This window comes from Ambystoma mexicanum, chromosome 5p (genome assembly GCF_040938575.1).
Source record: "Ambystoma mexicanum isolate Mex_15411 chromosome 5p, UKY_AmexF1_1, whole genome shotgun sequence".
NCBI classification, from domain to species: domain Eukaryota; kingdom Metazoa; phylum Chordata; class Amphibia; order Caudata; family Ambystomatidae; genus Ambystoma; species Ambystoma mexicanum.
The window spans coordinates 980,868,656-980,896,560 of NC_090930.1; the positions used below are offsets into that span (position 1 = coordinate 980,868,656).

A 27,905-nucleotide genomic window follows, 5' to 3' on the forward strand; every position below is an offset into this window, starting at 1 on the left:
TTGCTCAATTCTCCAGCATGGGGTCTGGCATGGATTCACATGGTCATGAATATTCCCCGTCAGGCTGGGAATCCTCGGTAAAGAAAAAATCAGTATCAGTTTCGTTTCTGATCTGTCTTTCTTAGTAGTAACCAATCACTGGTCTCTGGGTCATACTGCCCCCAGCCAATGACTGCCCTCTCCCTAAGCCCGCCCCTGGCAGCCATTCTCAGATTTTTACCGCACGTTCAAGTGTTGGGAGTCCTCTTGCTATAGCTCTCGAGCTTTTGCTGCGTTTTGCGCTTTTCAAAGAGATTTATCTCATTTTTTGGTTTAATCTAGCCTCAAGCTCCACCGGGGACCTGTTTCGGATTTATCTACGCCCCTCAACGGTGAAGTTTTCATCGAGTTACGCTTCTTAGAGGATTCCAGAAGTTTCTGAGGCCTACCTCGCGGACGAGAAGAACATGGCCCAGGAGAAGGGAAGCTCGACTCCCGGCAAACTGTTCAGGATCTGCCCTGGATGCAACCTACAAAATGTGTTCAAGGAGGAAGAGCATTCAAAATGCCTTTACTGCCTCAACGAGGACAAAATGCACGTGGAGAAGGACTGTGCGTTTTGTATGAACATGTCGGATCGGACTATGAGGGATCGTCGGACCCGCCTCTCCAACTGGCTGGAAGGCAAGAGCCCAGCAGTGAGAAGAACAAGAAGTCCGAGCGGTCTTTTAAGGCCTGCGAGGGCACCCCGGCGACGGGGGCCCAACAGAAGGCAAAGCACCGCAAGTCCGCGGGCACCGGGAGCACCGAACGGTTGGGCTCCTCGGCTGCCAGGCAGGGCGCACCTTCACCGACGCCATCAACCACGAGCCAATGCTCTGGCTCGGGGAAGAGAAAATCTGAGAACCCGGCTAAGCTTCTGGAGAGGCCCCGGTCGATCTCGGAGGAACCGGCCAAGGGGGAGCAGGCAGTGAACCTCCCCTAAGGTGCAGGCCTCAAGCGTGCCCAAGGCGGCGAAGGCCTTGATCCACCCGGCTAAGCCCTCTATCGAGGGAGTCGCTGCAGCCCTGGCGAAGCATGTGGAGGCTATCCCAGTGGAGGCGACCTCGGGGTCTAGAGTTTCCCTGCCTCCGTGGAGGGAATCCTCTTTTAAGCCCATCGAGAAGACCCCCGTGAAGACCCCGGTGGAAAAAGAGGAGGCACCGGTGGCCATTACGGACACAACCTCCGAGGAGGAATTGACCGTGAATTTGGAAGAGGCCCGGTCCCACGGGAGGAATCCCGACAAGGGGGATGACGAGAGTGAGGGTGGCAATGACGACGAGGTTCCCGTGGATGAGGAGCAACCGTCGTGCCCGTCGCAGCCCGAGCCGCAGGACAACTCGGCGGCCATTTTGACGGCAATCCAAGCCTTATGCACGGAGATGAGGACGAGACTGCCCCTACCCCCGACGGATGACCCAGCTGATCCGGGTCCGTCGGGAAGCCATCCAAACAAGAGGAGGAGAATTTATCCAGTGCCCCTTCAGCCCTCACGGCCTTCTCAGCTTTTGTCGCCTTCCCTGATCCCGAGGGACGACACGGGAACAGACACGGCCATGACGGGTACGGATGACGACGGCGGTCACGACAGAACTGTCCGTCTCCGATCCCTCAGGCGTCCCCGCCCGACGAGATTGGCTCCTTCCACACCATGATTGCCAAGGCATCCAAGCTTTTTCAGCTCTGCCCTGAAGAGAAGAAGGAAGGCTTCCTCTACCAACGGCGCGAGGCCAAGAGGAAGACGTCCTCGCGGTGCCGTTGTTGGATGACATCTGGGACGAGAGACTTGCCCTTCTCAAGAACCCGTCCATGACACCTGCCAAGAGGAACCAGTACGAGAAGAAGTACCGGGTCCCCGATGCCGCCCCGTTGTGCCTTAGGGCACAGCCGAACCCGGATTCGGTCGTCTCTGCAGCGGCCAAGAAGAAAGCAGGGGGGTGGCATGGGCCTCATCTTCAACTTCCCCACCGGACGGCGAGGGAAAGAAACTGGACGCCATGGGACGATGAGTCATCTCGTCGGCGGCGACGATTAAGGTGGCCAACACCCTAGCGATTGTGGCCCGCTACGACAGGGAATTGTGGTACAAGATCGCCCCCCTGTTGGACTTCCTCCCAGACGACAAGAGGGCAGAGGCACTGGCAATCCTACAGGAGGGTGAGGTGGCGTCGGACCACGCCATAACTGTGGCCACGGACATTGCTGACACCGGTTTCCGCCAGTTGGGCAACAACGCTTGCCTTCGACAGCTGGGTTGGCTCAAGGCGACGGATTTCAGCCAGGACGTGCAAGCCAAGGTTTTGGACATGCCCTTCGACGGGAGCAATCTGTTCGGAAAGACAGTGGATGAGTCGCTGCAGGCCATCGAGACCGACAGAGACGGCTCAGGCCGTGGGAGTTCTGCAGCAAAGGCGGCCGCCCTTTCGGAACTCCGGAGGCAAACAAGGTGCCTCCAAAGGATTCGGTGGTGGCTCCTCAACCTACCGTCAAGCGGCCCGTTCCTCGTCGCAAGAAGCCTACAGGGGACGAGTCGGGTAGATCTTGCCGTCGTCGCCAGGGAGGACAAGGAGGCAAGGCTGCCTCCAAACAATACTGAACCAGCCGTGGTGTCGGGCCCCCACCGAAGCACCCTGGTGGGAGGCCAGCTGGCGAAGTTCGTCAGCGTGTGGGAGTCCATCTACACCGACCATTGGGTGCTGGATGCCCTGGCCCACGGGCACTCTCTGAAATTCCTAAAGAAGTGCCCTCGAATTCCTCCAGTGGCCAGGAAGGAAAACCACGTCCCTCAACTGCTGTTAGAGGTGAGGGAGATGCTCAAGAAAGGAGCCATCGAGCTCGCCCCAAAGAGTCTGCGGGGCTCCGGAGTATACTCAAGATACTTCCTCGTCAGGAAGAAGACAGGAGGTTGGCGTCCCATCCTGGACTTGCGTCGGCTAAACAAATACATCAAGGCACAGAAGTTCCAGATGGTCACCCTCCAGCATGTGCTGGGACAGCTGGAGGAAGGCGACTTCCTAGCGTCGTTGGATCTGGAGGATGCATACTTTCACATCCCCATCTTAAAAGGACACCGAAAGTTTCTCAGGTTCGTAGTCCAAGGGCGGCACTACCAGTTCAAGGCCCTCCCATTCGGATTGAAGTCGGCGCCCTGGGTGTTCACCAAGTGCCTGGCACCAGTGGCGGCGCGGCTGCGCCTGCAGGGGATCCACGTCTACCCCTACCTGGACGACTGACTCATCCGAGCAGGGACAAGGGAACTCGCCGTCGAACACATGGCAAAGACCGTCCGGCTGCTCACGGACCTGGGATTCTCCATCAATTTCCCCAAATCCCACCTGGTTCCATCGCAGGTCGTGCTATTTCTGGGAGCTAAGCTCGATACAGTAGCGCAGTTGGCCTCGCCGTCGGAGGAAAGAACGCAGGCCATCCTGGGCAAGGTACAGCATCTGCTCGCCACGGACGTGGCCAGAGTGAGGTCCATCAAGTCCCTTCTCGGGATGATGTCCTCTTGCATCTACCTGGTGCGCCTGTGCAGGCTCCGGATGCGTCCTCTGCAAGAGTTCCTCGACGCCCGTTGGAAACAAGCGACGGACAGCTTCGAGGACAGGTTCTCGCTCAACAAGGTAGTCTGCCAGGCAATTCGATGGTGGGGCACCCGCGCGCATCTCGCCACGGGCACGGACTTTCACACCCCAGCATACCAGGTGACGGTGAAGACGGATGCCTTCCTGGAGGGGTGGCGAGCGAACACCGGAGATCTTCACGCGAGAGGCATGTGGCTCCCGGAGGAGAGGCCACTCCACATCAACATACTGGAGCTCCGAGCAGTGTTCTGGGCCCTCAAGTCATTCCTCCCGTCCCTCAAGGGCAAGGTGGTGAGGATCTTCACCGGCAACACCACCACAATGTTCTACATCCGGAAGCAGGGAGGAACCAGATCCCCAGCCCTATCCAAGGAAGCCCAGGATCTGTGGCACTGGGCCGTTGCCCAGGGGATGTTTCTGGTGCCTTTTCATCTAGCAGGGATAAAAAACACCATCGCCGACTTGCTCAGCAGGAAGCTGTGCTCTTGCCACAAGTGGGAACTACACCAGGATCAAGTGGATCAACTCTTCCAGCGATGGGGCAAACCCCAAATCGACCTGTTCGCGACGGCGACGAACTCCAAGTGCCAGAGGTTCGCCAGCAGATTCCCCCAGCCGAGGAGCATGGGAGATGCTTTCTCGTTCCCCTGGGATGGCCTGTTCCTGTATGCGTTCCCGCCGTTGCCGTTGCTGCTCAGGCTCATCAACCAACTCAAGAGGTCCTGGTGCAGGATGATCCTCGTCTCACCGAGGGGGCCGAGACAGATATGGTTCCCGGACCTTCTGGACTTGTCAGCGTCCCCACCAGTTAATCTGTCGACAGACGCAGATCTTCTCTCCAGAGAAGGAGGCGCCATTCTTCATCACGACCGAGAGTCACTGAACTTGCAGGCCTGACTCTTGCAGCACTAGAGTTTGGAGGGTACGATATCCCGGCTGACTGTAGAGAGGTTCTTGCAAAAGCCAGGGCATCCTCAACTCTCATGTGCTATGGACACAAGTGGAAGAGGTTCTCTGTCTGGTGCCGTGCACAGAAGATTAACCCTCTACGGATTACAGCCCCTAAAGTGCTACCGTACTTACTGTTGCTGGCCAAAGCTAGACTGGCTCACGCTTCCATCAAGATACATCTGGCAGCGATTTCCCGATACACCAGAACTGCAGGATGGTCGTCCCTGTGGTCTCATCGCCTGGTGAAGGAGTTTCTGAAAGGACTGTTCCGATCGTTCCCGCCGGCCCCGGCATGGGAACTCAACGTGGTGCTGACAAGGCTCATGGGCCCGCCGTTCGAGCCCTTGCATTCGGCTCCGTTGAGGTTTCTGTCGTGGAAGACAGCGTTCCTTGTGGCCATCACCTCTGCACGACGCGTGGGAGAGATTCAGGCCCTTTCCTGCAAGCCTCCATACTTTACTTTCCACGAGACGAGGGTGGTGCTGAGGATGCACCCCTCCTTCATGCCCAAGGTGCCGTCGGACTTTGTGCTGCTAGTCTTTTTCCCGTCGCCTTCGTCGCCGGCCGAGAGGACTTTGCACTTGCTGGATGTGGCAAGAGCGCTGAAGTTCTATGTGGACCGCACAAAGGGTTTTCGGAAGACATTACAGCTGTTTGTGAACTTTGGACCTGTGAACCAAGGGAAGGCTCTCTCGAAGGCTTCCATTTCCAGATGGCTCTCCGGCTGCATCATGCACTGTCATCGGTTGGCAAACCGACCGTTGCCCAGCCGTCCGAGAGCCCATTCGACCAGAGCGATCGCTGCTACCACAGCGTTCTTGTCTGGTGTGCCCCTGCTGGACATCTGCAGGGCTGCTATGTGGAGGTCGACGCACACCTTCACGAGATTTTACTGTGTCGACTGGGATTCCAGGGAGGAGTCCAGAGTCGGCCAGGCAGTTCTGCGCAACCTGTTCGCTTAAGGTGAGTCTGGTGAGGAGGTAAGAGATGCTTAATGTTGAGTTTTATGTAATGCTTAATGTTGAGCCTTGCCACCTCCCGTGGTTGTGCATGTGTGTACTGCTATGTATTCTTATATTCATGAGCATGTGAATCCATGCCAGACCCCATGCTGGAGAAGGAACAAGTTACTTACCTGTAACTGTTGTTCTCCAGCATGGGTCTGGCATGGATTCACATGCAAACACTCCCTCCTTCCCCTCTGTGGCTCTTCACTTGGTCATACTGCCACTTTACGTGCTACCAAATCTGAAGATGGCTGCCAGGGGCGGGGCTTAGGGAGAGGGCAGTCATTGGCTGGCGGCAGTATGACCCAGAGACCAGTGATTGGTTACTACTAAGAAAGACAGATCAGAAACGAAACTGATACTGATTTTTTCTTTACCGAGGATTCCCAGCCTGACGATGGGGAATATTCATGAGCATGTGAATCCATGCCAGACCCATGCTGGAGAACAACAGTTACAGGTAAGTAACTTGTTCCTTGCTGCTGTACCTTCTCACAACCCACCTTCTGCTCCAGATACTGCTCGCTAGTCTATGCAGAGCATGTGATCTAGGCAGATACACAAACCTCAGAAGGGATACATAACTCGCTGTAATCGTATTTCTGATGCTTGTATCTGCTTAGATTCACATGCAGCCACCCTTCCTCCCCTCTTGGAGTCGAAGGTGCATAGATGTATTTCTGGCTTTACTGCTTCTTATCTGCTTTATTACATCTGTACTTAAGCTACACTTCATGCTACCTCATGTCAGAAATGAAACAATCTGAGGGATCTTGACGCGTGAAAGACCATGGGTACAGTGCATGTCACACCAGGGATATTATCACTGACCTGCCCATTCAACGTCCCTTTTCGAGTTTTGAAAACAAAACATTGAATACTCTGTGACTACCACTAGATGTCGGCCTATGAATGGCATGTGAATCTAAGCAGATACAATCATCAGAAATAGGATTATGGTGAGTAATGTATCCCATAAATACATGATTTGGGCTATTTTCTAGATAAGGTAGCATTTGCCTCTCCCCGTTTAGACAGACTAAAAATAAGCTGGCTGGCTGATGTAGACAACATAGTCTTAATGGTTATGATATGATATGGCATTAATAACACGCCTATACACAAGTGTTTCAAGGCACACCCATATTGGACTACAATGACTTTTGAATTCCTTTTTATCTATATGCTCTAGATAATAGTTTGTCAATTATCCCATTAAAGACCAACATTGTACGATTTTCAAGAAGTAAAAACACAGGAGTTTTTCAATTGGTGGTCATAAACAGGATATAGTAAATTACCTTGTTTATTTACCTTGTTTATCTGGGGTTAACTGTTTCAGCCAAGCCTAACAAAGATATCATTATCCAAAGATTATGTTGGAAAGAAGTTCACTTATCTTCACAAATGAAGGGTGCAAAATAAATAGGGCAATTTTTCATTTTTGCATGCAATTCATTTTATTTATGAGCTTATGTAGCGCCGAAGCCCGCGGGCATCGGGGCACTCACATTTAGACAAGGACAACATATAGTTAAGACTGGAAAACTGGATGTCTTACGCAACCTGTGTATTTCTGATTTATTTAAAAATGGCTGTCTTCAAAGCTTTCCTGAAAGCCAGGTGACTGCTCTCTAATCTGATTGGTTTTGGTAGTCCATTCTACATTTCGGCCGCTATTATCATGAACGATCTAACTAGACCGTTTGATCTTTTGAACATGGGGCAAGCAATTTGCCCCAGTGATTCTGGACTCCGCGATCGACCTGGTATATATTGATATATCTGTTTCCTCAGATATGTAAGTGACTTTCCATGAAGGCATTGATGGACTATAATCATAGCTTTAAACCTAATTATGTGCTTGATTGTCAGCTGGTGAAGGGATCTTCTGTTTGGGGCAATGTGTTCCCATTTAGTTTTCTTGCTCAATATTCTTACCGCGCTATTTTGGATCACCTAGAACCTGTTTATGCACCCGTTATTGGCTCCTGCCAACCGAGCATTACCATAGTCTAGTCTAGATAGGATTGTGCCCCTTGCGATGGTAGCAGTGGTCTTCTCATTCAGATATGGCCTGATGTGCCTCAATAATCGCAGATGATATTGGTAGTTCTCATTTTGATAGTTAACATGAGAATCGACATTTAACACTGCTAGGTAAATTCCCAAGGTCTTTACCTTTTCTGCAACTTTTATGGGCAAGTTTTTTATCTGGTAGCTTTCATATTCTTTACCAAGTTTTGCTTGTGCCTGCCGTGACCCAAATATCATGAGCTCTGTTTTACTATTCAGGCACATCCAACTGGCTTCCATTCATATCTCAATGTTGTTACGTGTGCCTGTATCGTAACAACCTGTCAGCTCCATCACAAGCTGTGTATCGTCCGCGTAATCTGTGAAAAAAGCTCAGATTCTCTTGAGCACTGTGCATAAGTCTCTGAGATCTAAATTGAAAAGTAGTGGGGATGGACTAGCCCCTTGAGGGACCCCGAAATAAATTATTTCCGATGGTGAGAAGTTTTCTCCCCAGTGTAGTTTAGACTTTCGATTAGCTAGAAAAGAGTATCCATTTAGTGGTGTCTGTAGAACAGCCTCCCATATATTCCTGTGCCCACTGGAGCTGCTTATGGTCTAATAAATTGAAGACAGCCAACAATTCTAGTAATATCAAAATACCCGACTTGCCTTTGTCCATTATCTTAAGCATGTTCGACTGGAGATCTAGCATTGATGATATGTCATTGTCTTCTTCAAAGGTTTGTAGTTGTACTGCAGCTACCTTGTCAAAAATCTTCAGAAGATACTTGCAGTTAGTTGTAGGGTGCAACTTATTTGGATCTTACTGGTCCAGGCCTGTTTTTTTAATTTTTTTATTGGCGTTACTATAACCGTTTAAATGGCTTCTGGGATGGGACTGTCTCTAAATCGAGGAATTCACTAAACTCATTAGGAATGGTATGAATATGTCTTTGTGGTCTAGGATCAACTTGAGAAGTAATATGTTTTCTGCACATACCATTGGTTTCATGGATGAGAAGGTGGACCTCATGTACTGTTCTGTTAGTGGTGAAAAGTCAAATTTCTCTTCACTTTTATGTCCCTGAGAGCTCATTGCCGAATTTTGCTGAGCGACCCACGTCGTCTGAGTTCTCATAATTATTTCACACGCCTTCATGATCTTGGCTGTGAATGCCTCCTGGACTTAAACACGTTCTTCCCGTATAGGTTGCATTGGGGGAGTTAGAACTTTTGGTTTTTCTGAGGATTTTAGTATCTCAAAAAGTTTACTTGTGGAATTACCTGCACTTGTTGCTTGCTCATGATAGTAGTTCTTTTTGGTTTCATTGATGTTTCACTCTGCTTCCTTCCATTTGTTTTTTTTTTCATGGTAGGCTGTTTTACCCATCTGGATTCAAGTTTTCTTTTCTCTGTTTTTAAACTGGTTAATTCAGTGTTTTTGATGCTTAGTATTTTCCCTAACTAATTTCCAGTTTTTGAACTTGTGTATTGTATATTGTGACTAGTTTTTCATATGGATTATCATCAGATGTCCTCTCCATGAGGTCCTGTAAACACTGAGTTAAATGCTCTGGTGTACTTTTATTCAAACTTCTATTCTTGATTCTTTTATGATCGTTGTTCTTTTTGGACGCCTGTTCCTGCGGTCTTATTAGGAAATGCACCTTATAATGGTCTGACCATATACATGGAATGGTCCCTTCCATTATGACATCCAGGTTACATGCTACCACTCAAGCATGCTGGTTTTTATTCGGTGTGGTAGGCTTGTTGTTGCTCACTCTAAAATCAGTGTATTTTTCCAATGCCAGTGCTTCTCTTTCTTTTGGTCCCCCTCCAGCAGTTTAGGTCTCTTAGAAATAGTGTTGATTTATTTGACCCCTTGAGCATCTGTAGTAACTGGATTATTTCTTTGTTGAAGTGTGTCATGGATGATGGTGGCATATATATCTATGTTTGTGCAACTGTTAATTGTGGGCGTGTATTTAGGGTGGAGGATTTCACATCCCTGGCAACTACTAGTAGCTGTAAACAAGTGAATGTTGTTTCTTGCAATAATGGCTACTCCTCCTCCCTGCCTCTGTTCCCTGTTCTTACAGAAAATGATATAACCTCCCGGAACCGCCTGTTCGATCATGGGGCCACTAGAGTCGCATATCCACGCTCAGTGAGGCATAACACATCTATGTTGTTGTCGATAATAAGGTTGTGTATATTCTGGGCATGACTGTTCAGTGATCTTGTGTTGAGCAGACATAATGTTATTTCTTTAGTGTGGACCATTTCCTTTGTGTTAATTATGTCTGGTCTTGCATTGATGGAAGTAGTTGATTCTAGTTCTAAAGTTTTGGCACCTTCAGCGGTGTTTGGATCAAACTTAACTGGCTCTCTAATTCCACCTGTTTTATTTTATAGAGCAAAGGCCATTTCAATATTCATTTATGGACTAGACAGCTCCCACCAGCTGATCAAAGTGGATTAGAGTTTTTTTAGGGCATCACTTAGCAGAACCTTGTGACGCTCCCTAACTGCACCCATTCTGCAATATTCCGTTTTTAGCTGGGTTTAGTGTCACTAAGTAGTCAAGTGGTATGGAAAAAAAATGATTATAAAAGATATTGCTTGAGCCTTTCCTTTTGAATTATTTCTTTATTTTTAGTCAAAATAAATCTATGGAAAGCTGCAATGCAATTCTCACTAAGTTAGCCCTAGACCTCACTGCCTAAGTTGGAAACCTAAAGCCTGTCAAAACCTTACTTTGACAATGGGACTGGTGCAAAATGTGTGCTATAATCAAGAAATATAAATGTTTTCTTTTATTTTTAACATGAAAAAATTGCAAAGCTTGCTCAATATTTGGTAACGTTCTGTAATGCTATTTGGCGTTCAATTTTTTAATTTACTTCCAATGCAGGAAATCGTGACTACTCGCAGGTTGTTGTGCGCCGAGTAAAGAATGTTACAGCATTTATTGATAGAATGTACTACCTTATGTGAACTGCGTGTTTTGCACTTTGGTTGATTTGTACATGACAGTCTTTCTTTCTATGGAGGGTTTTTGGGCACTTTTTGGAACTTCGACATCCTTTCCAACAGCACTTATTAGGTATTTGGAAGCACTGAAATTGATTTATTTAGAACTCATTTTCAACAATTTGCTTAATATTTTAATTGGGGTTCTATTGTAAACTGTATTCAGAATATTTAGTCATTTATGAATACATTTTAAGGTATTGATGTTTACATGATATGTTTGATAATTCTTTGAAGGTCTCTTTTAATTCTAGGAATCATTTGTAAAATTATTTTATCTTTTTGGGTAAGGTTTGTATAAACCCAAAAGCACAATAAGAATAACAAAAAAATAAAAATGTATATTTGTACATTAGCATGCCATGTTCTGCATTAATTATTTGAAGTTTATATTATTTTGTATTTGTTAAATATTTGAAATGTACATCATTTGCATAAAATTCAAAACATGGTACTCTCATGAGTTCTTAAAACATACATGTAAATATTCCCACCCCACTCTTAGATCTGTTTTTTTGCTTCATTCAAATGCACGTAGAGCATATTATAAACAATCTTTGAGTGTATAACTATGTGAAATGTAACAACAATCTGAAAGTAAATCTCTTGTTATCTTTTAGGACTTTTGTGAACACTTTCATTCAGTTTAAGAAGCCCATAATTGTAGCGGTGAACGGACCAGCCATCGGTTTGGGAGTGTCTCTTTTACCTCTTTGTGACGTGGTCTGGGCAAATGAAAAGGCTTGGTTCCAAACACCGTACACTACCTTTGGACAAAGTCCTGATGGATGTTCATCACTTACATTCCCTAGAATAATGGGTCTTCCTTCTGTAAGTAAATTATAATTTATTGTGAAGGAGTACAACTTTTAAGACATATTTTCGTGACCATTATCTGAAATTTATTTTATTTAAAATAATCATTAAACTGTACCTCACAACCCATCTTAGAAGTAAATGTCTTCACTTTGAGATGCGCTAGACAACTTAGTAGGTATTCCACCATCAACACATTTACCCTTTTATTACTTTCTTAAAACGTAGTCCAGAATTTGTGTCTGTCTTGATGGTTGCTAAATATTGTTACGAGCCATCAACCACTAACACGTATCCTGAAATGAGTCTCCTGGGATATCAAAGAAAGTTAAACTAAATTAAGGATTTGATAAAATGCGACTGCATGTAAAGGATGTATGAAAGAGAAATTCTTGGATTTCCTCAAGAAAAGGTTAAAGGATGCCTGTTGCCCTCTCCCTGTTCTTTCATTATAGAGGGGGCCCATCAGTCGGACTTCTTCTCTGCAATATCTACTAGTATACATTTGAAGGGATTGCACTCCCAGTAAAGGCTCCCCCTCATCCAGCTGTATACAGGTATTGCTCTACATGGATAACTTGTTGCAGCTTCCCAGGACACCTTCTGCTCTGCAGTCATTTATTCATGATTTTTCATATTTTATTGACTGCATGGTTGTAAGTTACCAGCAGCAAATCTAATGACGTGGGGATGGTCTATTGAGGATGAAGCCCAGGGTGCATGGTTGGATAGAGTTAAGGAGATCACATATCTAAGTTTGAGATTTAGTGTGTCACCTCTCCAAATTATCATACCTTATGATTCAAGCAAATGGTGGCATTTTTGCTAGCAAACCCTTTTGCTGGTTAGTGATGTAGCTACTTTTAAAGGGCTAACAAGCCACGTTTAGTGTCAGGGGCCTGGATATGAAAATTAAATACAGTGAAATGTTATTTTGAGAACACTACATCCGTTTTCAAAATCCATGAGGGATCTAGGTGGCATTCAGATTACCTCGCTAAACAGCTAACATTTTGTGTTTCCCTTTAGTGTAACAAGTGGATTACCTAACTCTCCATAAAAAGGTTTCTTAAAAGTCTAGCTGCTCCGAGGATAACTGTAGCTGAAATACACTGCAGATAAGCATTTTGGTTTACTTTTCTCCAAACACTGAGCAATTGGACTAAAGGAGAGTTGGTCTATTTTTTTGTCTGGGATCTCCAAAATGAGTTTGTGATTTCTGTTCATAGGACTTGTGATTCTTTAGAAGTATTGATATTGTTTGTGACCTGCAATCAAAACAGCGTCTCCTTAACTTCAGGATAATCTAATACATCATAATATATTATGTCAATATGAACGATTGTATATAGCTCCACCCGTTTTGCTTTAATGTGTTAAGGAACCGTTTTCAAGAATGCATTTTAATGTTTTAAAGAATGAAAGTTTTAATGTTTGCAGGTCAAAATATATTCATGCTTCAGTTCAATACATAACTCCCTTTTCACATATGAATCCATTTAGTCATCTCGCAGATTTTTCTATTTTTTGCCACATGACAAAGCAGTCAAACTGGCTTGGTTTTACAAATGTAAAGCGGGGTAAGGCATGTGCAGTGGGTGCTTTACAAAACAGTCTTGCCCTCTTAATTTGCAATTCAGACCCATTGGCTTTGCTGAGGCTTGTTTTTTTGGTGGCCATGATGGATTGCAAGCATAATAAAGGTATATATCGGAGGCTATAAATCCATCATGGATGAATTCTATGATTATACAAACAGTGGCAGCCATAGATTGATTGGAACAAAATAAAGCACAATGTAATACAGCACAAACATGGAAAACACATCAGTGTTCCAAGCAGCATGGAATCAAAGCAATCTTCTAAAAGCAATGTTCAACAAATCTCTCCCCAATTTAGCAGTCTCACTCGCTTCTACAAATTGACCGCGCCCAACAACAGAGCTTTCACATGATGCAATTATTGTGCATCTTGGAAAAGCTGATTGGCACTAGGCTAACAAGTATCTTGAATAGGCGTTGGCAGGAAGTTAAAGCTCTTAGCTGGAGCAAAAAAGGGGAGTGGAGGTGTTTGATCATGTGAATTCCACAAAATCATTTAACTCTGTTCCCAATTATACATTAGTTTTGAAATAATAAAAAAGCATTGGTAGTGTATAGTTGTTTGCCTGGGGCTTGCTGCCATTATGTACTTGTCAGCTCTGCTTCTATTTTGTGTGTGTGATGAGTTTATTGTCCCTGGGGATGAAGACAGTCAAGCATGGTTTTCCCACATAACCAGCTTTTGGTGCTGACACAGTGGGGGCCATGTTGCTCTCATTTACTATAACGATCACTCCTACTTACATAAACCAATTTTAGCTATTCCAAATGAACAAGTACTCAATAGCAATGTTTATCATTTTTCAAGTTATTACAAAAATCTTAATTCACTATTAGAAACATATTAATTGAAGAGCGCTCTAAGCTAATTATTTTCCACTGCCAGTTTTATTTGATAAAACTGTTCTCATTGTCATGGTTGCTGCCCATTTCTCTGTACTTACTGTAATATGACCGTTCACCTGGATGCTGCCATGAAAAAACATTTTGTATGTAGACCTCACTGTCTCTTCCTCAACTAGGTATCTTCACAATACTCGTTTAATGTATGGTTGCTTAGTGGCAATCTTGATTCATTATTAACCTATCATTTTGTTCAAGTCAGTAGTGACACACAGAAAATGTTAGCTTATGTCAAGCTGATCTGATACCTAGGGATATCAATCCAATTTGTGATAATTAAACTTGGAATGCAGGTAATTCAAGATTTTATATTATCATAGTTTGTTGAAAATTTATGTTGGTGTAAAAACACTGCCATCGCCTTGTCTGTGCTTAGACTTCTTTTTTCCTGCCTCACGTTAATCATTGATTTTTCAATCTCCTGCTCTTTTGTGTTTGTGGACTTGTTTGATCTCAGTATAACAAGAGTTGATGAACATTGTTCATGCTGTTTCTTTCCCGTGTATTGCTAGTGGATCTCATTCATCCATTTTGATATGTTGTACAGTCTGCTCTTGTGATTGCCTAAAAGGGCTCCCCGCATAATTTGTTCATCACATACAATGATATGTCACAAATGTTTTGGGACAGTTAATAGATTGGCGAGTATGAAGCTCTTTTGGGTTTATAAATCACGGTTTTATTTTGAGAATTTGATCAAGTTGCATACCCATTAATTGCCTCCAGCTACTGTGTTAACCAGGTTATTTGTTACACTTTAATATCTAGGGCAATGTTGGTTCTCCAAGGTTTGTGCCTTTCTAAATATATTTGGGGCTGGATAAATGTATTCTAGCAGCTGTGAATCCATTTTTAAAAGTACATTTTCCCAACTATGTGCTTTATAATCTGTGATACATTTTACAGTTGCATTTCATTACTCGTGGATCCTATTTAATGTTTTCTGTGCCAGTGATGGTTCTCTGGAGCTACTTGCCAGTTTCATTGCTTGAGTTATTATTTCATTGAGATATCTGATGTATCAAAAATGTTCTGCTCAGTTCCTGCTCAAATGCATCAGGTCCACAATTATTTTCACTTTTGTCTGCTAACATTTCTCCCTGGGCTGGTGCTTTTGCGATGGCCACTGTTTGCATGTAAAACTGAATTTGCCTGGAATGGCCTTTAAATATACATCGTTGGAGACGTCTATGGTTTACGTACGAATATAGGACTACATTGTAAAAACCAAGCTTCAAATGTGTGTTTGGAACATTACAAATATTTTTTACTTTATTTGTGTTGCCCTAAAAAGTTACATTCGAATGGATTGTGTCCTCCCACGTATTCCTCATCTTAGATATTCCTTACCTTCAGCTTTGCTGCTTTGGAAAAAATGTTTTCTCCGCCAGAGGGCGCTCCACTCGAGGCAGCAGCGTTGATGTCCCTCAGCGGCATCCATCGAGCGACGACGTCATCCGCTCTATAGATGCCTCGAAGGTGCCTGTTGGCTTCAGTTCAGTTTTTCCGTTAGCTTCGCTTCGTATCGAGAAAACAGTGCTTCAGTTCGTAGAAATGTCGTCTTCATCTAATCCTTCAATGCCGAAGACTGGTTTAAAAAAATGCCAGAAATGTGGAACAAAGATGTCGACTGACCCCGATCGGAATTGCCTCTGGTGCTTCGGTTCCGACCACTTTATAAACAAGTGTGGTTCCTTTCAATCGATGACCCATAAAACCTTAAAGGAACTGAGAAGTAAACTGGTGGTGGTGGAGGAATCCTTGAGGTTTTCTTCGAGGGGGAGAAAAGACTTGGCTGAGTCTTCGTAAAACATCACAAAAAATCTAGGTTGAGGAGTAGATCCGGGAAGTCCTCTTCGTCCTCAAAGTCGAAGAAAAGACGACACCGGTCTCCCTCTTCCTCGACGTCATCTGAGGAAGTCTTTACATGTCCGTCCAAACATGATTCCCCAAAAAAGTGGGAAGCCTTCAGAATATTTATGTTGAAGATTTTTGAGAATGCGGCCCAGACCCCCTCCTCAAAATAGTCAGCCCCTGGTCATACAAAAAGTGACTGGGGAAGATCTAAGACAAGACAAAAAATCATTGAGGGTGTCGTCCAGGGAATCTTCCTCAACGCCTTCCAGTGCAAAAATCGGGGGTAGAACTCTAAAAAATGGCATCAGACTCTCATACGCAATCAAAACCCTTGTCTAAAACTTCCTCAAAGCCTCTATCGATGACGGTCAAGCACAGGGTGTCGACAAACCATCCCAAAAAGGTTACGTCGATTGCACAGTCGACGGTGTCGAAGGCTTCTACGACGGTGTCGACAATTCCTTTGACGGGGTTGACAATTCCTTCGAAGGTGTCAAAGATTACCTCGATGATATCGAAGGTGATGACTACAATGTCGACGCCATCGACACTTTTGTCGACGTCTTCGTTCATTCCGGTTACAAAATTACCATCTGTGTCGAAGTCTGTGCCACCTGAGAAGGTATTTCATCCTGAAAGTAGACAGGATTTCTTTAGAACCATGTCCTCCATTTATGAGGGAGGTTCATCAGGAGAAGATGTTTCACCTGCTGTTTCACCTGCTGGTGTGAAATTCGGTACAAAACAAGTTCCTGAGTCGTCGATTGAGTCGATTGAGTCGAAATTCAGAATATGAATTTGAAAAGCCTGACCCGGCTAAGCATGCTGATGCAGGATATAGAAAGTTGATGAACAGGGTAACTGAATTTATGGGGTGGAACAGAAATTCACCTGTTTATCAGGAGGATGATATTACTGACATCCTTTCAGGGCGACCTCAGCAAGACCCCATACTTCCTTTTCATGTAGCTCTACAAAGGAAGGTGAACACTGCATGGGAAAACCCTGAATCTATTCCGGCAGTAAATAAAAAATGTTTCAAAATATAGGCCCCGTTCTTCAGATCCTGAATATTTGAGAAAACACCCTCACCTGAAAGTCTTGTAATTCAGGCAGCTACTTCTACTGGAAATATTGCATATCCTACAATTCCCCCAGATAGGGAAGATAAGAAGATTGATGCATGGTCCCAAAAGATTTTTACGTCAGGGAGCATGGTTAAATGTTACTTGCACCCTTGCAAGATTTACATACACCCTGTGAGACTGTATGACAGCGGCAGCTGAACACATCCATGAAGGTGAGGAACGTGAAGGGTTCCTATCCATAGTAAGGGATGGAAAGAGGGGGTTTCGGGGGAATGCCTTCAATCAGGTTTGGACATGGCTGACAGTATCAGTAGGTCCATGGCATCTAGTACGGTACTATGCAGATTTGCGTGGCTGAGGAAGTCAGGTTTTGCACCAGATGTGCAGTCAAGGCTTCTCAATATGCCATTTGACGGCTCGAGGTTGTTTGTCAGCAAGGCGGATGAAAGTTTGGAGAAGCTGCAGACCTCCACGGCTGCAGCAAAATCACTCGGGGCCACTATACGACAACCTCAACAACGCCCCTACACAGGCTCCTCTTCCTGGAGGGGTCTTCCCTTTTGATTGTATTCCTCATTTGGAAAAGGAAGGGGACAGGCCAGCCAAAGAGGACAAAGGAAATGCCCTCGGGGGCGAGGAAAGGGTACTAGATCTGCCCCAGCAGCGGCTACTTGTCCCTTCAGCCGCTGCTGAAGTTGCCGCAAAGCCACTCTGAGGTTTTGACCCACAAGACCCTGGTGGGAGGCAGAATCTCACAGCATCTGGAAGAATGGCAGGGCAGTACTTCAGATGCTTGGGCACTGGAAACAGTATCCCAAGGTTACTGCTTTTGTTTTCGAAAGAAACCTCAGAATCACCCGCCGGGATACAACTCTGCCATACATCCAGACCCAATCTGTTGCAGGAAGTCTTAACCCTGCTACAGAAAGGTGCAATAGAACATGTACCTGTAGCGGAGAGGAACAAGGGTTGGTATTCCCCATATTTCCTCATACCAAAAATGGACAGAGGATTGAGACCCATCTTCGACTTAAGAAACTTGAACAAGTTCCTCAGGAAGGACGAGTTCAAGATGGTCACAATTTCTCTCAGATTCTTTAGGCTTTCCAACTCCAAGACTGGTTGGTATCATTGGACCTTCAGGATGCTTACATTCATGTGCCAATACATCTCAAAACACAGGAAGTACCGGAGGTTCGCGATGGCCAATTCTCACTATCAGTTTCGAGTTCTGCCTTTCGGGTTGACCTCTGCCCCAAGCGTTTTCACCAAGTTGATCGCGGTGGTGGCAGCGAGTCTCAGGAGAGGGGGGGATTCACGTCTACCCTTACCTAGATGATTGGATGATCAGGGCATGTTCTTCTGAACAACCCCAGGAGCATCTATCCAAGACCTGCCACTTTCTTCACATACTTAACTTTTCTCTGAACTTAAAGTCAAACATGATACCATCACAGAAACTCCAGTTTATCGATGCAGTCCTGGATACTTACTCGGGCAAAGCCTCGCCTCCCGAAGAGAGAGCTCACCACATTCTGCAGATAACAAAATTCCAGAATGGCCAGCATCTGCCGGCCTTGGATTTTCTCAGGTTGGTCAGTCTTATGGCATCCTGCATTTATCTGGTGCCAGAAGCCAGATTGAGGATGGGATCCCTTCAATGGGCCCTCAGGACTCAATGGTCCCAATTTTCAGGGGAAATGTCAGAACTTTTGCAATTCCAGCCAGAATAGCACAGGATCTTCGATGGTTTGCTTGCAGAGAACATATCCTCAGAGGACCATGGCCGGAGATAACGGTAGTGACGGGCGCCTCACTCACAGGGTGGGGAGCTCACACCAACGAGTTGACAATCAGCGGTTGTTGGTCTCCATCGGAGTCCAATCTACACATCAACCTATTAGAGCTGAGGGCAATCAGACTAGCTCTGAAGGCCTTCCTGCCCTCTGGACGGGGAAAGAATGTCCTGATAATGACGACAACACAGTGGCCATGTACTACCTCAACAAAAGAGTAGTAGGGTCCACTACCACTGTGCAGAGAAGCAATGCAGCTCTGGTTCTGGACAATACAGGAAGGGATCTCTCTATTGGCAGTTCATCTAGCCGGAGCGCAAAACACAACGGCGGATGCTCTGAGCAGGCAGAACAGTCTCCCATGAGTGGGAACTAGCTCAGGAAGTCCTTCAAGAGATCTTCGCCATTTGGGGAATTCCTCAAGTGGATCTGTTCGCGACCAGTGTCAACAGAAAGTGTGAACTGTACTGCTCAAGGGAATCTCCTCCGAGAGGAGCTCTAGGAGACGCGTTCGCAGTGGAATGGGAATTCCTACTCCTGTACGCATTTCCTCCAGTCCCTGTGATCTCTCAAGTAATCAGGAGGTTGATAAAGTTGAGGTAAACCATGATCCTAATTGCCCTGGATTGGGGTAGGAGAACGTGGTACCCGGACCTTCTAGACATGTCCATCTGCCCTCCAATATGTCTTCCACAAAGAGAGAAGGTCACATTCTCCAGCCAGAGGTCAAGACACTCAACCTTCACGCATGGCTACTGAGAGGCTGAGATACAAGATTTGGGACCTTCCAGATGACGTCATGGAGATTTTGCTTTTGGCCAGAAGACCAGCAACTAAATCTCTGTACCGCGGTCATTGGAATACGTTCAGTAACTGGTGCAGAGATAGGAACGTGGACCCTTTTCAGTGTAATATTCTTACAATATTGTCTTTTCTGTTGCACTTGGCTAATCTGGGGCTCCAGGTTGGCACGAGAAAGGGTTATTTAGCAGCGCTATCTATTTTTAAGCGCTCCTCAGAGGAAGAATCTTACTTCAAAATACCTTTTGACTACACAATTCTTAAAAGGTCTAATGTGTTTCCTCCAATACCTTTTCAAGTACCTATGTGGGACTTAAACTTAGTACTACAGTTCCTCACATGCATCCCATTTGAGCCTTTACATTCTTGTGGGTTAAAGCTCCTGACTTTAAAAACCATACTTCTAGTGTCAATTGCATCACCCCGCAGGGTATGTGAGTTGCAGGCACTTTCTAGCGGGCCTCCTCACACCATCTTTTATAAAGATAAGGTTGTTGTCAGGGTCAAACCCTCTTTTTTGCCAAAAATGGTCTCAGATTTTCACCTGTCACAGAAAAAAACACTGCCTGCTTTTTACCCTCCCCCTCACGCAAGTAAGGAGGAGGAAAGGCTACATAGATTAGACCCTAGGAGGGCTCATAGTTTCTATATTTCAAGATTGGCAAGATTACGTCCATGTGATCAACTCTTTGTGGGATACACTGGCCGTTAATTGGGGCTGGCAGTGACTAAGCAAACATTATCTAGATGGATCATTTTGGCTATAACTGAATGTTATAGATTGGCTGGGAAAGATCCTCCAGATGGGCTGAGGGCTCATTCAACCAGGAGCATGGCGACTTTAACAGCGCTTCAAAGGGGTGTACTAGTGCAAGATATTTGCGCAACAGCCACCTGGCCATCCATGCACACATTTATAAAACACTATGCCCTAGATTTGACTTCTTCACAGGGAGGTCTCTTTGCTAAATCAGTACTTCATTCGGTACATGCCTAATATCTCTGTACTCCCGCCTCCAATACATAACTGCTTTGGGAGTCTGTCTAAGATAAAGAATACGTGGGAGGACACAATCCATTCGAAGAACAAGTTACTTGCCAACTGTAACGTTCTTTCAATTGGATGTTCCTCCCACGTTTTCCTCATCGACCCTCCCAGCCTACCCCACAGTACAGTTTACGTGGTTTACACTCACAATTCCTTTATGGCTTGGGTCAAAAGAGGCATCCCATTAACAACAATCCATTAGCTACAATATATGAAAAAACAGAACTGAGGCCAACGGGCGCGCTCAAGGCATTTATACAGAGGATGACGTCTGCGCTCGACGGATACCGCCGAGGGACATCGACGCTGCAGCTTCGAGTGGAGCGCCCTCTGATGGAGAGATTTTTTGTCCGAAGCAGCAAAGCTGAAGGTAAGGATATATCTAAGATGAGGAATACGTCGGAGGAACGTCCAATCGAAAGAACGTTACAGGTGGTAAGTAACTTGTTCTTTGCATTACATGTGGAGCTGCACTTGGCTTACAAAATATCAAGCAACACTGTTACTTTTTCATTTTATGCTTAAATCAGTTTGCTTCCGATTAGTGGTAAATTTATGTAAAGATTGAGTATAACTTCTCTGTCTTAATAGATTGTACAAGTCTTTTATATTTTCTATACACAACCTTTTATTTTCTATGCATCCTAGTCATTTTGTAAATGTTTTGTAATGGTAAATGTTTGATGTTTATATAATTTTAGTATGCTGATGTAATGGACTGTACCACACATTTCTACTTTGGATTAAGTTATGCATTTTGAGTAGAGCGATATGTTTTGATACTTTTCTTGAAACCACAAATATATCTGTTGACTGAGATGTTGCTTAATCTTACAGAAGCATGGATGTATGTTACCTGTATTTTTGTAATTTAGAAAAATAAAATAAAACCTAATTTCCCAAACCGCCTGTACATTCCAAATGCCGGGCATGGCTTGTTGGTTTGTGGCTGTTCTGGTTAAACATTCCATACGAGCACTGTGAGTGAGATAGTCTGGCAATTACTACTATGGGTTAAGCTATAGAATGGGTCAGTAGATTTAAACCCATTGCAAACTTCCTCTGGTTTTGGTTGGTATTGGTATGTGGCTGCAGAGAAGGTAACAAATAGTTCAGGAATGTTACATTGAGCAGCATTAAAGTAGTAACTGCAAATTGGAGGTTAACCTCTTTTAACCAATGACGCTTAAAAAGCTCTTAGTTACCACACAAGTAGTAGCGGTGGGGACAGATAGGTTTTATTTTTAGATATGCGTTTACTGTTTTGGAACCTAATTGAAAATGTTGATGTCATCTTGAACATGCCCTTTTGGTTATAGTTGACTGTACACTAAATTCAGTGAAAATAAAAAAGAAAAATTAAATAGTTGCTAATTGCTCAAAAACATATTTTGTATTGAAATCACTCTGCTCCATTTTCAAGTGAATGCACCTACCTATTTATATTCCTTCCACATGTCCCAAGAGTGACTTCTATGATCTAAAATTAAAAAGCTTTTGTGATGGGATGTGCGGACATCAGCACATCCCACCCAACATTATTTCAGTGCGTCAGGACATTTTACAAATGACCCCAGCAAAATGGTAGGCCTTCGTCGAATGAAGTTTTGTGAACTTTCATTGACAGTACGGCTTAATGTGAACAAGCTTGCTGGTAAGCGTTGATTCAATTCAAAAAGTGAATGCTTTTGTGTCCTTTGTGGAGTGGGAGGGAGCCTCTTGAAATTAGATTTGAGGATGTTTATGCTGATACCCCCATACCTAAAATCGTCTATTTCCCCTCTTTTCTAGTTTATTCTTCGGTGCTGTGTCAAATCCAGGGTAATTGCCCCTTCTTCACAAGGGGGAGCCGCCCCCATTTGACACTAGGGAAGTGAGCCGGCTAGGCAAGACCTTCCCTAGGGATATGGGCAAGTGTGATCTCACTGGGAGAGACTCCCCCTTGGAGGACAAGGACCCCCAATCCCTAGAAAGATCACCATTAAACCCAGTATTCTCCGCTTCTATGGGAGCAAAGGAGGTTCATTTTTATAAAACCTTCACATCTGCCTAATAGAAATGCTTTCCCCCCACCCCCGCAGTGTGAAGTCTTGTAACCAACAGAACTTTGTTCTCATTACAGACACCCGTAAAAAAGTCCCTTCGATTCTCACCTAGAGAAAGGAGAGAGACCAGCTGACATAGTGTCTGCTGGGGTGGAGACGTGCAGAGCAAATTTCGCTGTTGGCACGCAGATCCAGGTGGGACCACAGAGTGTATATGGTGGGCGAGCAGCTTGCAGAACTATGAGTGCCGACCAAAGTAGCTTCTCCACTCGCATACTGAGAGATGCAGACAAGTGAAAAAGAACACCACCAGCAAGCCAGCGAGAAGGTTGCTGTCAGAGAAAACCTGAGAAAGAGGTGCTGGCAAGGCCACGAGAAGGCAGCCACCAGAGAAAACCTGAGAAAGGGGCACTGGCAAGACCACGAGATGGCCGCTGCCAGTGAACACCAAGGAAAAGGGGACTGAGAGGCCTGTGAGAATGCTGCAGTCAGAATACCAGAGAAAAAGAGCCTGATGAGCCCACGAGAAGGCTGTTGCCAGAGAAAGCACAGCCGAGCCCACGAGAAGAACACTCTGAGAAGGCCAGAGAAAGACACCGGCGAACGACCGAGATCTGGAGAACGCCAGAAAGCAGCCCAACGCGAGGAAGTCGGCTGCCACCGGAACAGCTAACCCTCCCTGGAGAGAGTACCGCAGACTAACAGATACCCGGTTTGGGCCTGAGAAAAGGAGGTGACCAGTAAGACTCTGCAACAAAGGCTGTGAAGTATCGATGATTACTATCCGAGAGGCGCCAAGATTATGGAAATGCTAGTTGCAGACCCTATGCAAGCTAAGGCAAACGTACAGGTGAGAAGGTTATTTCACATGAGCAGAAACCCATGTAGTGTGTAAGCCAGTAAAGGCATAACGCGACTAAACCATAATACGGATAAATAGGTGTACCAGGAGATCCATGAGAGAAAGTTAACCAAAACACAGAAAATGGCTTTAATCCTGAGAGGAAGCTTATTAGCACTGAAAAGATGGCTGGCAAGATAATTTCCAAGTATTTGGAAGGGGATGAGAAAAGTAATCTGTTTTCTATTTTCTTGTACTGCTTCAAAACTAAACTACTTTTGAGCAAGGGTTGCCAAAGGCCAAACACAGAGAACTGTATCAAACATTTATTTTTGTGAACTGTTAAACGAGAAGGGGGGGGGGGGTCAGCCGTAATCTGAGGAACAATTATTTTCAAAAACTGTACAAAAAAGACGGCGTCAGCTGCAACCTAAATCTAACAGGCATTTAAATAATGCATTATACATTTGTATATAGTGGTAGGTTTATTTTTTTAAACAATTTTTATTGGTGTCCACAAAGCATCATAAATTGGAACGCCACACATGCGTTCACCACATCACACTTGATCACTTTTTATTCCCCCCCCCTTCCACCACTCCCCCCAATACGAGCCTGTCCCCCATCACAGCCTGCATCAACCCCTTGATTTGGGTGTCCCCTCACTTTCTGCACTTGAAGAGTTATTTTCCTCAGAACTTTCGGGACCAGATCCTGACAGAGAGGCTACCAAATGTTTCCAGGCTACCAACGTCTCTGCTTCTTCCTCCCCACCTCGATTAGCGGCGTATTGCCACACCGTAGTTTCGGCATTTTTCCATTTCTGTAGATCCCTTTTTCTGCTAATAGTTGTGCCACCTCCCTCCAGAATCCCCTTATTTCCAGGCATGTCCAGAACATATCGACCATATCTGCGTCCACCACCCTGCATTTCGGGCATGTCTGTGGTCCCGCATTTTCAAAGTTGGCTATCCTTTTAGGGGTCATGTATGCTCTGTGAGTAATAAACAGCTGAATCTGTTGCAGCCTCGCATTCCTGGATACTTTATGGTAATCCTGCACCCTGATCCACAGGCCGTCTCCCATTGCTCCCCCCACCCCCATCATCTTCCCAATCTCGTCTCGTCTTAATCACTTCTTTCCCAACCATGGACATCACCAGCTCGTATATCCGCAAGACTTCATGGCCCCCTTCGGACAGATCACAAAATGTTTCTATAACCACATCGGGTTGTTGAGCCAACACAGCCTCTGGCCACTTATCCTTGATTATCTTAATCAGCCTGGCATACGTGGTATATTGTCCCTGGTGTACTCCTGTATCCTCCATTAATGCATTAAACTCCACTACTTTCCCGTCTTGCCATACATCCCCTAAGGTTGCCACCCCTTTCGTTTCCCATTGCTTCCTAATTATCGCTGTCATCTGTTCATCCATCCCAACTATTGCCACCAGTGGTATTTGTGGAGAGCACGGGTCGGGTTTTCCATCGCCCGGCAGGCCCTCTGCCATATCCCCCGGCCTAGATTCAGCAGCCTCGTCCCTCTACCCAGCTGCTGCTTCGACAACCACATCCACTCATTCAGAAAGTAAGGGGCACACTCTGTCCTAAGCAATCTAGACTCAGGTGTGGGGGTCATCCACCAGCCAGCGCGCCACGCATTGAAGTTGGCTGGGCTGGTAGTACACTTCAAAGTTGGGCAACCTAATGCCCCCTTGCTCATACGGGTTCTGCAGCTTCCATAGCGCAATTCTGTTCCTGGAATTATTCCTTATGAACCCCCTGCATATGCGCTGTAGTTTACTGAAGAAGTGTTTGGGTATCATAACCAGAATGTTTGCGAAATAGTGCAGTAGCCTTGGCAATACCACCATCTTCAGCAGCGCCACCCTTCCCATCATGGTTATGGGTAGTTTAGCCCAAAAGTCATACTGTTTTCAATTTTAGACATAGCTTTCATCGTATTCTGCTTGTTTTCGTCCTCGACTTTATGATCTATATCTAATCCCAAGTATCTGAACGCTTCAGTTTCCCACCTTATCTGCAGTATCAGCAATTCCTGCTGCGGCACCCCCACGTATCTTCCTAAGTGGAAAATTCTAGATTTTTTGGGGTTGACTGGTATGCCCGATATCACTGCAACTGCTCCATGTGTTACACCTTTCCGATGTTGGACATGGTTACATCAAAGGCGAATATGTGGATCGATTCATCCTGATGTATTTTAAGAGTAGGAGTATTCAAGTATCTGCAGTCTAGTTGTTTCACGTTCTCAGGGGACGTTTGCTACAAGTCACATGATGTCGCCACACTTCCAACAGAAGTCGGCGACGAGTCACATGATCATATTTAAGGATCGGAGACGGTCCTTGCGATGCGTCGCTACTTCGGATGACGCTCCGTAAGTTCGTAGCCTAGGTTCCTTTCTTTCCTCTGAGTAACCGATTGTGATCTGAACTAACCTATTCTCTCTAACTTTCACTTTAGAATTTCCCTCCCGTGCTTGCTTTCAGGAACGCTTCTGAGTCCATCTTCACTTCCGGGTTTGCGTTTGCTTCCCGTTCCGCTCACTGTAAATATCCATTCAGTAAATAGAGGAATCCCCGCGTTGCTAGCAGCAGTGAGTTTCCTTCCCTTTTGGTTTTGAGACTTCTTTTTCTGGTTTCCTTGTTTCCTTTACTCACCCCTTCTCCTGTCTTAGAAAATCCAGAAGGATTCAGAGCTGCTCCTACACGCCATTCTCCCTCGAAAAGACTCTTCTCTCTGAGAGTATTCAAACTCATCTTTGAACCTTCAGTAAGCATCCATACTTCCTTCCCTCTATTTCCTTGGACTTACCATATTCCGATACTCACCTGTCATTTCTTTCTTCAGAAGACTTCCAGCTCCAGACTCGCCAAGCTCCCACACGCTAGAGGTTTCCATCCGAAGCACGGGTCATCATCGCCACCCAGGGTTTTATTCCCCAGAGGGTTTCCCTTGGGTTTGTGCCTCTTCCCCGCTGGTTCTGTGTTTCTGGTGGAGGGAGGAGCAAGGACCTCAATTCTTGCCTGCTACTATTGCTGCTTCCAGACCAACCAGTTTCAACCAGGTTAGTGTTAACCCTTTGAAGTATTCGGTGTGTTGGTATTATTCAGACTGAACTTACTGGCAGTTATAACACCATGAACTCCAAGATGTACTGTAAATTCTCTTTGGGGTATTTCAAGTACAACAGCATATCATCTGCATACATTGAAATTAAATGTAACCCTCCTCTGGTGCCAATCCCAACCTCACAATAGTGCTGTCTTAAATACGCCGCCAGGCATTCCAATGCTAAAATAAACATCGGGGACCGCGGGCAACCCTGACGGGTACCTCTGTCCAATTGCCAAGGTTCGGAAATGGTCTGTCCTGTTTTCACCCGGCTAATGGTTTGTTATATAGCATCTGGACCCACTTTAGATACCCGGGCCAATCCCAAATTCCTTCAGGACGGCCATCAACCAGGGCCACTTAACAGAATCAAAGGCTTTCACTGAATCTAGCGAGACGCTATCTCTTGGGAGCTTCCTTCGGTCTGATCTATGACATGGTGGAGCCTTCTGAGGTTATCGGATATACACCTGCCCTGGACATACCCTGTCTGGTCAAGATGGATGAGTTTATTTATGATGGGGCGCAGCCTGTTCGCCATTACCGCTGTAAGTATTTTACTATCTTGATTAAGCATCGAAAGCGGTCTGTAAGACCTGCAGTCCGTTTCTGGATGGTCAGGTTTGAGTAACGGGATTATTATTGCTTCCCGAAGGGATGCAGGTAGCATCTTAGTGTGAAATGCTTCATTTAGCATTGCTAACATCGGGGGAAGCAGTTTGGCCTTATATGCTTTATAAAACTCGCTAGGGAGGCCGTCAGCACCCGAGGCTTTGTTAGTGAGTAATGATTTAATCACGTATTCCAGTTTGTCTAGAGTCACTGGTGCCTCTAGGCTTTCCCTGTCTGCTGTGCCAAGCTTGGGCAGATCAATCTCCATTAGTGCCCCCAACATATCTACCTCTTCCCCCTCATTAACATCTGCATAGAGTTCCTTCTAGTATTCCAAAAAACATTCACTCCCTCCTGAGTATCCCGCATCTGGCTAACTGCACCTTTCATCACTCTTGCTCTTCTAGGGGCCTCGCTTTTGTATAGCCATGCTAGTAACCGTCCCGGTTTACCTCCCTCCGCATATTGCCTCTCTAAATATTTCCTAAAGGTTAGGTTACATAATCTCTCCCAATGTGTCCTGCATGCCTGTTGCAGTTGGTAAACATCTTCCCTTACCGTAGGGGTTTGCGTATCCTCCCGCATTTTTATTTCTAGCTTCCTTTCTGCATTGTGCAAGTGTCGTGTTATACTGCCTTGTAGCCCTCTGGATTTTGATATTGTCACCCCCCTTACTACCACCTTACATGCCTCCCACAACGTCCCGGCCGATTTTACACTGCCAGTGTTGTGTTCGAAG

At 45.5% G+C, this 27,905-nt stretch overlaps 1 protein-coding gene across 1 annotated transcript in view; it reads left to right on the plus strand.

The window, feature by feature from the left end:
• Window positions 1-27,905, plus strand: part of CDYL (chromodomain Y like) — a 585,270-nt gene that overhangs the window by 446,963 nt on the left and 110,402 nt on the right. The window contains exon 5 of the mRNA XM_069613448.1: window positions 11,239-11,449. Coding sequence (XP_069469549.1) covers window positions 11,239-11,449 — 211 coding nt within the window. The remainder of the gene's footprint in view (window positions 1-11,238; window positions 11,450-27,905) is intronic.